The sequence below is a fragment of the Molossus molossus genome, unplaced genomic scaffold (assembly GCF_014108415.1).
Source record: "Molossus molossus isolate mMolMol1 unplaced genomic scaffold, mMolMol1.p scaffold_m16_p_4, whole genome shotgun sequence".
Taxonomy (NCBI): Eukaryota; Metazoa; Chordata; class Mammalia; order Chiroptera; family Molossidae; genus Molossus; species Molossus molossus.
The window spans coordinates 824,963-835,895 of NW_023425377.1; the positions used below are offsets into that span (position 1 = coordinate 824,963).

The following is a 10,933-nucleotide window of genomic DNA, read 5'->3' on the forward strand; positions in this document are numbered from 1 at the left end:
CTCTGACCTCGGGCAAATGGCTGTGTCTCTGGGCCTAGGCCCCCTCCCCGGGGCTGTCATGAGGGTGAAGTGTGTGTGCCACTCCTGGCCAAGTCCTCGGCAAACACCGACTTCCCCTCCCTGGGCACCAAGCTACACTGTCTGTCCCCATGCACAGGCACCCAGGGCCTCTGCAGCTTGGAGCCCACTCGTCTCTCGGGCCCTCTCACCCTTTGTGCTCACAGCTCTGGGCAACTCGGGCCCACAGGGGTCCCTCCCTGTGCGGGGGCATGGGGCGGCACCCCCCACTCGCAGCCTCTAGAACCCCCTGCTTGGCCGCAGTCTTTGGGTGAGCCCTGCCTTCCTCCAAACTGCTGCCTGAGGTGGGTGGCGGGGCCCTGGGAGCCGTGTGGGGGCGGATGGGGGCTGCCAACTGCAGAGGGTGAGATAAGTCGGGTGGGGACTATCCAGCGGGCATAGGGGAGGCTCGGCCTATCTTATCAGGACGCCAGGCTGGGCCCTGGGAGAGGCTGCTGGCCTTGATCCATTGTCCCAGGCCCAGGGAGCAAGGGGGCAGGGAAGACCCCTTGTTGTGGACACCACTGGCCAGGTCCAGCCCTGATGAGGCTTTTGAGACTCCTGGCACCTCTTCCTCTTTCCCTGATGACATGGAGCGGGCAGCAGGAGGGGTGGGGGGGACATCCCTAGGAGGTGGCCGCTGGGCCTCCCTGCCAAGGGCTCTCGGGCACCCATGCGCTGCCCAGCCCCCTGCACCTGTCCCCCGGCTCCCGCCCCAGCCTGCTGGGTGCCCAGACACAGGACAGACCGAGACTGGCAACCCTGCCGCACGAAGCCCCCCCCAGGCGGGGACCCTGACTTCCAGACCCAGCCACAGGGGCTCCAGGGGCCTCCCTCTCCCTCAAGGGCTGCTTCTGTTCCCTCTCCCGGGTTGTCAGGGTTATTGGCTTCCGGAGGGCGGGGCCTGCACCCAGGCTCAGCCTGTCACATGCAGGGCAGTGGAGAGGGAGGCAGGTTCCCGGTCCCAGCTCCTCCGTGCCCTCTGGGCTCTGTATGCGTGGCCTCCCACCCCTGAGGGTGGTGCTGGCACAGAGGAGCCTGAGGCTCCGAGGGGGAGGCGCGTTCCCCAGTCTCAGGGGGCACGGGGCAGGGCATGCAGTGTCAGGGTGAGCTCTTTGTCTGTCCTGCTGGGAGGTGGGATGCTGTCCCCAGTACCCCGACTTCGCCCAGGGCTTCCTCCATCCTCACCACGGTGCGTTCATCAGGGCACCAGCCCTGTTGGGAACAGAGGCCATGCGAGTCACTAAAACCCAGATGTTTATGTACAAAGAAGCAAGGTCACTGGAGGCCCTGCACCCCCCAGGCCCACATGGGGCATAGCTCCCGGGGTGAGAACTGGCCAGGGTTCCCGGGGCTGGACGGGTGTGGAGTGACACCCAAGAGGACTATGTGAGGCCCGGCTGAGACCTGCATCACAGCCCCCGCGGACCCCATCGCCCCCGCTGTCCATCCTGCGACCCTGCCCCACCGCGGGCACCTGTGGGCATGGCTAGCTGCACCCAGCAGGTTCCTGGGCTCCTCACATAAGCCCAGGCGCCCTATCCCATGGGCCCGGCAGGTGGGTGAGGGGCCCTGTCCTCTCCAGGAGGCTGGACCACCCGGCCCTACAGCTCCTCAGAGGGGATCAACATCCTCTTCTCCACGTTGTGGCTCTTCCGGCTGCCAGCCAGGCTGGGGTGGGAGCCGGGCCCCGGGGCCTCCTGCGTGGCCTGCTGCGTGTACTGCTGGTAAGCGGGCGAGAAGTTGTGGATGGCGTCGTGCACAATGTCCTGGGGGCTCATGGTCTCCTTGAGGCCGCTGGAAATGCTCGGCATGGGCGTCATGGGGGCTGGGGGTGCAGCACGCAGGTGGTGGGTGGGTCTCCGCCCCCCCCCAAACCCCAGCCCCAGGGCGTGGCCTGTTCCTGCCCTCCGGCTGCCCCGCCTGGGCTCAGCCAGAGGGGACCCTCCCAGTGCAAGGCCAGCTCCTTCACGGGGCTGTCCCAGCCAGACCCCGCCAAGGTTGCAGGTCGGCGGACCACCTTGGACGGCCACAGCAGACACGGGCCATTCACTAGGGACACCAGTACCAACCAACCCTTGTCCCCTGACCCTGTCAGGCTGGTCCAGGCACCTGGGAGGGCAGGGCCCAGTGTGGTGGGCAGGGGCCCTGGGGCCCAGCATCCAGTCCAGCCATCTCTGAGCTCAGACTGCCTGCCCCCTGCCCCGGCTGCCTCCTGCCTGGTCTCTTCCCTGGACCAGAGGCACCTGTCCCAGCTCGGTCCTCCTAGTGGGCGGGGAAGGCAGGGCTGGCCACACCCCACGCCATCCCACAGCTGCGCCATTTCAGGGGGGCCCTCCCCACCGCCTGGCAGGTCCGCGTACCTGGAGAGTGGTCTTTCTCCGAGTACACCTGGCAGGTGAAGGCGTAGCGCAGGGCAATGGAGGCGAACAGCATCTCAATGCAGATGATGAAATTCTGGTAGCCGGCGGCCAGCGTGCCAGCCCCCACTCGGCTCCCGTCTGCCGTCTGGACCTCGGGGATGACCCCACATCTCTCCAAGATGGCCAGCAGCATCCCTGGGGGTGGTAACAGCCACTTAGGCACCCACATAGACAGGAGGCTGGGTCGGAGCTGACCCAGCCAAGAATCCCGCTGCCGCTGCCTCACGGGCTTGGAGAGGGTCGGAGGGAAGGACGAGACTCAGGCCTCTGCAGAGGCTCCCCCAGCTGGCCCTGGGATGTCCCCCCAGGGGGTCACATTCCGTGCAGGGGGAGATGGCGGTTCAGAGGGGCCCCGGAGCCAGGACCTTGGCCTAGTGAGTATCCAAGGATCCCCACAGCCCCAGAACGGGGCCCACCCCTCACTGCCAAGTGGGGCTAGGAATGCCCACCGGCTGGCCCAGGGCCGGCGGGGACAGAGCCCCTCTGCTGCTCTGCACGCCCACCCCTGGGGCCAGCCCTGCACCCAGGCTGTACGGCTTCCAGATGAGAGGGCCATGTGACTCCCTGTGCTACAGCTGGGGAAACTGAGGCTGGGCGCTGGGGGTGGAGGTGGGACTAGAACCAGGCCCTGGGCTCAGCGGCCCCACCCACCCTGCCAGAAAGAGAGAAAGATGACAGCCTTGATGGTGAGGAACTTGAGCACGGGCTCAAAGGGCAGCAGCAGCTCCCGGGTGGCAAAGTAGAAGAGGAACAGGGCGTAGAGGGCCAGGCTGACCGAGGCGTTGTAGATGAGCGTGACGTAGAGGTAGCCACTGTGGACGCTGAGGCAGGCAGGGGCTGGGTCGGGCTGCGCCCCACAGCTGTGCCCGCAGGACCCAGACCGGCGCCCTCCCTCCAGAGGGGCAGGTGGCACCGCAGGGAGGAGCTGGGGGCCGAGGGGACCTGCGGAGAGCCCCACGCAGCAGGGGGGATGTGGCCCTCCTGCCCCATCCGCCTGGGCTCAGCCTGAGGAATGAGCCCTCTGCATGGTGGACACAGGCGTACGTGTGCGTGAAGGTGTCTGTGTGCACTTGTGTGCGCACGTGAGCACTGTGTGCTGTCACGTGTGAGCATGCGTGTGCATGCGTGAGCATGTGTGTGTGTGTGTGTGGACCCTGGCCAAGTGCCCTTGGATCCCGCCCTGGCTCTCAGGGTGGGCAGGTTCCGCCTGAACTTTGAAGCCGGGGGCTCCTCAGGCACACGTGCGACAAGGGCAGGTCCTCTGGTCCTGTTTGCCACCCTTGCCGGGCCCTGTCCCGAGGGGCAGGCTTGTCCCGTGCTGAGCTCTCCGCGGGGCCCTCGGACCCCGCGCCCCCAGCCCACCTCCCTACCAGCCTTACTTGAAGTCGCCGTCATGGTACTTGCCGGCCGCCTGCAGGACGATGGTGACCACGGCCATGACGGGCTTCACGACGCAGAACTGCAGCGTGGCCTGGGGGGGCGGGGCGAGGGGCACGCATGTGGGCGGGGCGGCGCGCGGGGGGCGGGGTGGGAGGGGGCGCACGCACCTGCTTGCAGAAGCGCAGGAACCCGATGGAGTAGGCGGCGCCCCGCAGGCAGCAGGTGCTGTGCAGGCAGCTGGACCTGGGGTGCGAGGCCGGCGGTCCGTCTGGAGGACAGGCCAGCGGCCCGCTGCCCGGGCGGAGGGGCTGGAGGGGCTGGAGGGGCTGGAGGGGCTGGAGGGCCCGCGGGGCTGGGGGCGCCGGGGCACTTACTGGATGGGTTTCCCCCGGATCTCAGCCATGATGGCGCTCTCGCCCCCCAGGTACTGGAAGCAGAGGCTCAGGAAGCTGTAAATAACGAAGGCTGCGGAGCCCAGGGCCAGGCCGGAGGCGTGGGCGCAGTGAGCTGGGCCTCGTGCAGGCGCCCCCCCACAGCGGGTCTCCCGCCCCCACGCGGGGCCCAGTTCATGGAAGACGAGCTGAGGCTCAGGTCTTAGCAGGACCTCGGACCCAACTCCCCCCAGGGGTGCCCACCACCCCGCTAGGGCCCGTTCCCTCTGGCAGCTCCGGGCAGGCCCCGCTGCAGCCCCCCGCATCGCTGACCCTGGGGTCTATCCGCACCTCAAGGCCACCCTGAGCCGACTCAGGCCTGGGGGTGATGCCTGCCCTGGGCCCTGCCTCCGGGACACTCCTGACCTCGGAGCCAGAGGCCGGGCGCACTCACCCTCGTAGCAGTCCCGCACGGAGTCCAGGTAGACGTAGTGCTGGTGGGCTCCCAGGAGGAGGAGGCTGAGCCAGGAGACGAAGGCGTAGACGGGCACCACGAGGAGCAGGCGGATGATGTACCGCTGCTCACTGGGCACCGTGTAGGAACGCAGGTGCAGGTAGATCTAGCGGGAGGGGAGGGCAGGCTCGCCGGGCAGGGCCCCGCCACCCTGCGCGGGGGCAGCATCCACGGGCTCCGTGCTGCTCGTTCTCAGTCATCCACCCACTCACTCACCCACTCACTCGTTCTCGGTCATTCATTCATTCACTCGTTCACTCACTCATGCAGTCACTCACTCATTCGGTCGCTTACTCGTTCTCACTCATTCACTCATTCACTCACTAATTCATTCTCACACTCATTCATTAATTCATTCAATCACTCACTCATTCAGTCACTCACTCATTCATTCACTCACCCACTCATTCATTCACTCACTCATTCATTCACTCACTCATTCACTCACTCATCATGTCACCACATCATCATTATTCATTCCAGTCACTCCCCTCATTCACCAACACTCATCCATTAATTCACTTCAATTCACTCACTCATTCATTCACTCTCTCATTCATTCACTCATTCATTTCATCACACTCATTCATTAATTCATTCAATCACTCACTCATTCAATCACTCACTCATTCATTCACTCACTCATTCATTCACACACTCATTCATTAATTCATTCAGTCACTCACTCATTCACACACTCATCCATTAATTCATTCAATCACTCACTCATTCATTCACTCGCTCATTCATTCACTCGCTCACTCATTCACACACTCATCCATTAATTCATTCAATCACTCACTAATTCATTCACACACTCATTCATTAATTCATTCAATCACTCACTCATTCAATCACTCACTCTCATTCACTCACTCATTCATTCACACACTCATTCCATTAGTTCATTCACACCTCTATTCATTCACCTCACTCATTCATTCATCACACTCATTCATTAATTCAGTCAATCACTCATCATTCAGTCAACTCACTCATCATTCACTCACTACTCATTCATTCATTCAGTCAATCACCATTTCATGCACCGATCATTAATTTCACCGGACATTCATTCCAACCCACTCTCCCTTAATTCATTCAATCACTCACTCATTCATTCACTCACTAATTCATTCACACACTCATTCATTAATTCATTCAATCACTCATTCATTCGTTCACTCATTCCCTCACTCACTCATTAATTCACTCACTCATTCATTCACTCATTAATTCATTCACTCACTCATTCATTCACGCATTCATTCGTTCATTCACTCACTCATTCATTCGTTCACTTACTCATTCATTCAATCACTCATTCACCCATTCACTCACTCACTCACTCATTCTTCACTCATTCAATAATTCACTCACTCATTCAGTCACATGCTCATTCACTCACTCATTCAGCTGTCCAAGGAGGACCCCCTAAAGGGCAGTCATGGTCCCTGTGGGCACAGACATTCCAGAAGGCTGTCTGACATTTCCACGGGACATGAGACGGGCTGGCAACCTCTGACCCCTGTGGAGATTTACTCAGAAACGAAAGATGCTCTCGTGGCATGCACAGTAAGGACCACCCACCCACAGTGGTGGCCGGCTGATTACACTGAGTGCAGCCATGCACAAGGGTGTCACACGGCCAGGAAAATGGGGACGTGTCAGGACGACAAGCACCCCCACGTATGTTGACAACGCATAGTCAAAATGGAGAAAAGACAGCGGTGTCTTACCCCCGGACAACAGGCAATGTGGGTGACGATGGCGCCTCTGTAAACCTTTCTAGATTTTTCCACGAGGACATAAAAAAGTGACAGGGTCTTTAAGGGGACGAGGCCCTGGGGAGCCCGGTGCCTAGGTGGCTGTCTGGTGGTCTCAGAGCACCTCTGGAAGGCCTCCTGGAGGAGGTGCCGCGAGCGGAGGGGGAGAGAGGGTGTAGAAGGGCAGGCTGAGCAGAGCAAGTGGTGTGTGCAGAGGCCGGTGCCCTCGGGCACGGCTCGGGGCGGGTTGGCAGCAGGAACAGGTTCCTTATCAGCTGCTCGCTCCCCGGCTGGCACAGAGGGCAGGGCACAGCCACCAGGAGACCTGGACTCCGCTCCTGGAGCCCGTGCCGCCCGGCTGCGTGGCCTTGGCAACTGTCCTCTCCAGCCTCGGCTTCCTGTCTGTGCTGTTGGGCTCTGATGGGCAGAGGGCCTGGTAGCGGGGGAGGGGTGGCTGGAGGACTAGGGTGAGGCTTGAGATATGCAGTTCCAGGGTCTCCGTCGGCCCTGTCCAGCTGGTGGGGCCCCAGGAAGCGCGCACACACACACACACACACAGCTGGTCCCCAAGTTACAGAAGGTCTGGACTAGACAGATGGGGAAACCAAGGCCCAGACTGTGGCTGGGACTGGACAGCCCGACCCTGGGTGCTGGGTAACCTGTCCTACAAATTACAGTCTACACCAGACCCGACACCATCCCACCACCAGGCAGTCAGGTGCGGCTTCATGCAAATCCAAACGTGCCACCCGCCCGTCCAGTCTACCTGTCCAGATGCAGCTCAGTGAGACTCAGTGCGAATACTGCCTCCTACAGGCAGTCCTCCCTGATGGCCCCACAGGAAGTCACCGCCTCCTCCCAGCCCTCTCAGCTGCATCGTGTCTACCTGGCCTCCCTTGCACACCTGATGTGTCTGCTTTATATCCGGTTCCTTGAGGCCACACGGCGGACGACTCACTGAGGCTGCCCCTGCCCGGCTCACTTGCCAATCCATTCCCTACGCCAGGGCCAGCGGAACCACCCCGAAGGGCAGCTCTGCTTGCCGCTCCTCCTCAACAACCTTCCACGCCCACACTGAAGGCCATTTCCCCCCACTGTGTGCAAGGCCCCGCCACCCGGGCGACCCTCTCCCCGGCCTGCCAGGACCTCCTGCCTCCCAACTTGCGCGTGGCTCTCGGGCACGCCAGTCCTCCCTGCGCCTCTCTGTGTACCTGAGAACTCTCAGGACCTCCCGCCGCCCAGCCCCTGCGCTCAGCGGCCACCTGGCTCGTCCTTGCTGCTGGCCTGGTGCTTCTCCATCTGGGGGCTGTCCTGTGTCCCCAGCTGAGTGCTCTCAGCTGAGCACACTGCTGCTGCCCCCTGCTTCCCTCACAAGGGGTCTGAAGGGGGCAGCCCCTGCTGTTGCCCTGTCCCCTTAGTCATGTTCTGACCCCGCTCCACCTCTCAACTCCCCGCAGAGCAAGTCTAAGCCCCCAGCAGCCTCCCGGGGATGCTGTGCCTCTGGGGAAAGAAGGGACTTTCCCTCCCAGCTGCGGGGGCCTGTGGGGACCCCTGACCTCTCAGCCTCAGTGTTCTCGTTGGTGAAATGGGAGAATACTGCTGACGTCAGTGGACAGGCCTGGGGCTAATAAAATACTCCGGGTGAAGGGCCCTCTGCCTGTCAGACGTCCACCTGCAGGCCCAGCTCCCCGGGTCACATTCTGGAGAGCCCCCTCCACGCCTGCCCCTGGCCTGGTGCCATCTCTGAAAGACCCTGGGCACAGCCCCTTCGTCTAGCGCGGAGCCATTGCTTGAGGTCCCACCATCGCAGCAGGTCCAGGCTCAGCTGTGGCCACGTCTCAGGAGGAGCGGGGTCCCGAGGGAGGTGCAGAGGGGCGGGCTTACCTGGTGGCAGGTGATCACCAGGGCGGTCCACACGAACACGCCCGAGATGCCCCGGGCCAGCGCGCTGGTGAGGAACAGCGGGGAGGCTCCCTGGGAGCTGTTCCCCACGGGGTCCATCTGTAGCCCTGTGGGCTCGGGAGGCATGGCTGGCAGGGGGCTGGGCTGGACCCAGGTCGCTGACACCAGGGGGACACTGGCTGTTCCCAGGAGTCCCAGGGCGTTAGTCATCTGCGCAGGCGGGGAGCGCGGGGGAGGAGAGAGCAAAGGTGTCCGGAGGCTGCACGCAGCAGGGCCGGGAGGGGGGAGGCGGTGAGGAAGGAGGCCCCTCCTCCAGGCAGCCCACGCACGCTGGCGTCAGTCACTGTCCCCTCCGGGGCAGCCGCAGTCTGGCCATACTGCCCACTTTCCCGGGCACCGGCGGATCTGGAAGCCCTCTGTGCACAGGGACCCGGCTCCAAGGCCCGGGTCTGGGGCACCTCCTTCCCAGACTCAGCCACCTGGGCGCAGCCACCTGACTGTGACCTGGGGCAGTCCCCGCCTCTGGTGCCCCAGCTTGTGGGGAGCCCGCTTTTTAGGGGCCAAAGACATCTGGGAGAGTGGGGGAGCCCCAGTTGCCCTGCTTGCCAGGGCTGGAGTCCAGGGAGCAGGTGGGGGGGCAGGATTACAGCCCAGCCCCCACTGGCTCTCTGGGACCGTCTAGGTGCCCAGCTTTGCCTCGCTGGGCCCTCGTGCCTGTTCTCAGCACTTGCCAACCTGCGGGGGCACAGGCTTCTCCTCCTCCCACACTCGCAAGGCTCTGTCCCGGGCTCCCCCTCCTTCCTGCCTTGGTCACAGGGCCCAGCACCTACCTCTCAGGCAGGAAGCTCCCGGCCCATCCCTGGGAGGCCGGCCTCCAGGGAAGCCTGGCTGGTCATTCGTGTGGCCACGTGGCCCCCACGGGTGGCCTCCCTGGGGGTGGGGCAAGGCCGCTTTCTGGAGGCTGTGCCAGCCCTGGGCCGGGCAGCAACTGCTTCACCACAGGGTGGCCCACCTGAGCTCCCCCTGGGCTCCGCGGCAGGGAGGGTTGAGGAGGAGGGGCCGAGCAGAGGGCTGGCCCCTCCCACAGTGGACACCTTATCCCTCCTGGCGGTTGCTCAGTGGCAGCTGGCTCGCTGGAGCCCGCTGGCCGCCAGGTGCCCTCACCTGCTTGTGCCAGTTGGCCAGGCAGCTGCCTCCAGCCCGAGACAGGTGGGAGGGGTCCGTGGCGGGTCAAGGTGCGTGGAGCTGGACTGGAGGCTTTAACTGGGCAGACCCCAAGCTGGGGGTGGGGTGCAGGGGCCCTGGTTCCATTTGGGGATGGAAAGTTCTGGAAGGAGATAGAGGTGGTGGTTACACAACGTCATGGGTGTATTAAGTGTCTTAAAAATGGGTAAAATTTGTTATGAGACTTTCACCTCAATTTACAAAGCCCCAGGAGGTGCATCAGAAACATCTCTGGGTTTAGTGGGGGCAGGGCAGGAAGTGGCAGCGGGGCCCAGGCCCTGCTTGGGGACCCGACTCCCCTGCCCCACAGTCAGCCCTGCCAAGGCCCCCGTCTCCGGAGGGGGTGGTGGGTGGGGCCTCAGCTGCTGTCTTGGCCCTGCTCTGGTTACAAATGGCTCGTGCTGCCCAGGCCGGGGTGGCTCAGCGATTAGAGCTTCGGCCCGCGGACCAGAGTCTCGGGTTCGATTCTAGTCAAGGGGACGTACCTCGGTTGGCAGTTCAGTCCCTGGTCCTGGTCGGGTCGTGCGGGAGGCAACCAGTCGATGTGTGTCTCTCACATTGATGTTTCTCTCTCTCTCCCTCCCGCTCTATCTGAAGATAAATGGAAGGTATATCCTCCGGTGAGGATTTAAAAACCAACGAAACCAAATGGCCTGTGCCGCGTGGGTGCCGGGAAGAGGTGTCTGCTCTGTGCCCGTGTTCTGGGGCGACAGGCCTGCCGGCCCTCCGGCACTCCGTGCTCTGGGATCAAGGCCCACATTGCGGGGATGGCTCTGTCCCTCTTAGAGGTGGGAGCGAGGTCCCCAAGAGCTCGGGAAGGTCCAGGGCAAGGCCACCAACCCCTGGAATGCAGCACCCCTCCCCCACTCCACCATTCCCCCTGGGAGCCCCAGCCCAGGACAGGCCTGCCCCCTGCCCCCACTCCCACCGCCCTCAGGTGCCCCCTGGAGCTGGAAGACTCTGCACCAGCTCTTCTCCCAGCCGACTCCTGTCCTGCCCTCAGGGTGGCCCCACCTCTCATCTGCCTCCCCTCCAGGGAGCTTCCGAAACCTGGTGCCGCCCAGCCCATATCCAGCATGCAGGGCGCCAGTGTCCTGGGGCTGCATGTACAGCATGAGGCACTGTGGTGAGATGCCACGAGGACTTCCCAGGGCCTCCTCACGCGGGTTCAGGGCAGGGACTTCCACACTCTGCCTTTCCTTCCAAGGCGGATGGCACTGCAGAGAGGCAGGCGGGGGGCCTGGCGGTCTCCCTGTCCCATAGTTCTGCCGTGGTGAGTGGGGGCGAGGGGATTTT

At 63.1% G+C, this 10,933-nt stretch overlaps 1 protein-coding gene across 1 annotated transcript; it reads right to left on the reverse strand.

The window, feature by feature from the left end:
- Positions 1 to 1,312: 1,312 nt before the first annotated feature.
- On the reverse strand, positions 1,313 to 9,379 carry TMEM184A (transmembrane protein 184A). Its single transcript, XM_036240509.1, has 9 exons — positions 9,244 to 9,379; positions 8,396 to 8,623; positions 4,686 to 4,851; positions 4,235 to 4,325; positions 4,028 to 4,103; positions 3,860 to 3,951; positions 3,132 to 3,301; positions 2,421 to 2,615; positions 1,313 to 1,885 (listed from the first exon to the last, which is right to left on the reverse strand). Exons 2-9 carry the CDS (start codon positions 8,621 to 8,623, stop codon positions 1,662 to 1,664), a joined length of 1,242 nt encoding a protein of 413 aa, XP_036096402.1. The 5' UTR covers positions 9,244 to 9,379; the 3' UTR covers positions 1,313 to 1,661.
- Between the last annotated feature and the right edge of the window lie 1,554 nt (positions 9,380 to 10,933).

Bases quoted from the DNA above. Each gene is read 5' to 3' on its own strand.
- TMEM184A (XM_036240509.1), bottom strand. From the start codon at position 8,623: ATGACTAACGCCCTGGGACTCCTGGGAACAGCCAGTGTCCCCCTGGTG. The intron at 4,326-4,685 runs GTGAGTGCGCCC...TGGGCTCCGCAG, and splicing joins CGTGCGGGACTGCTACGAGG to CCTTCGTTATTTACAGCTTC. The intron at 3,302-3,859 runs GTAAGGCTGGTA...TGCCTGCCTCAG, and splicing joins TACCATGACGGCGACTTCAA to CGTCCACAGTGGCTACCTCT.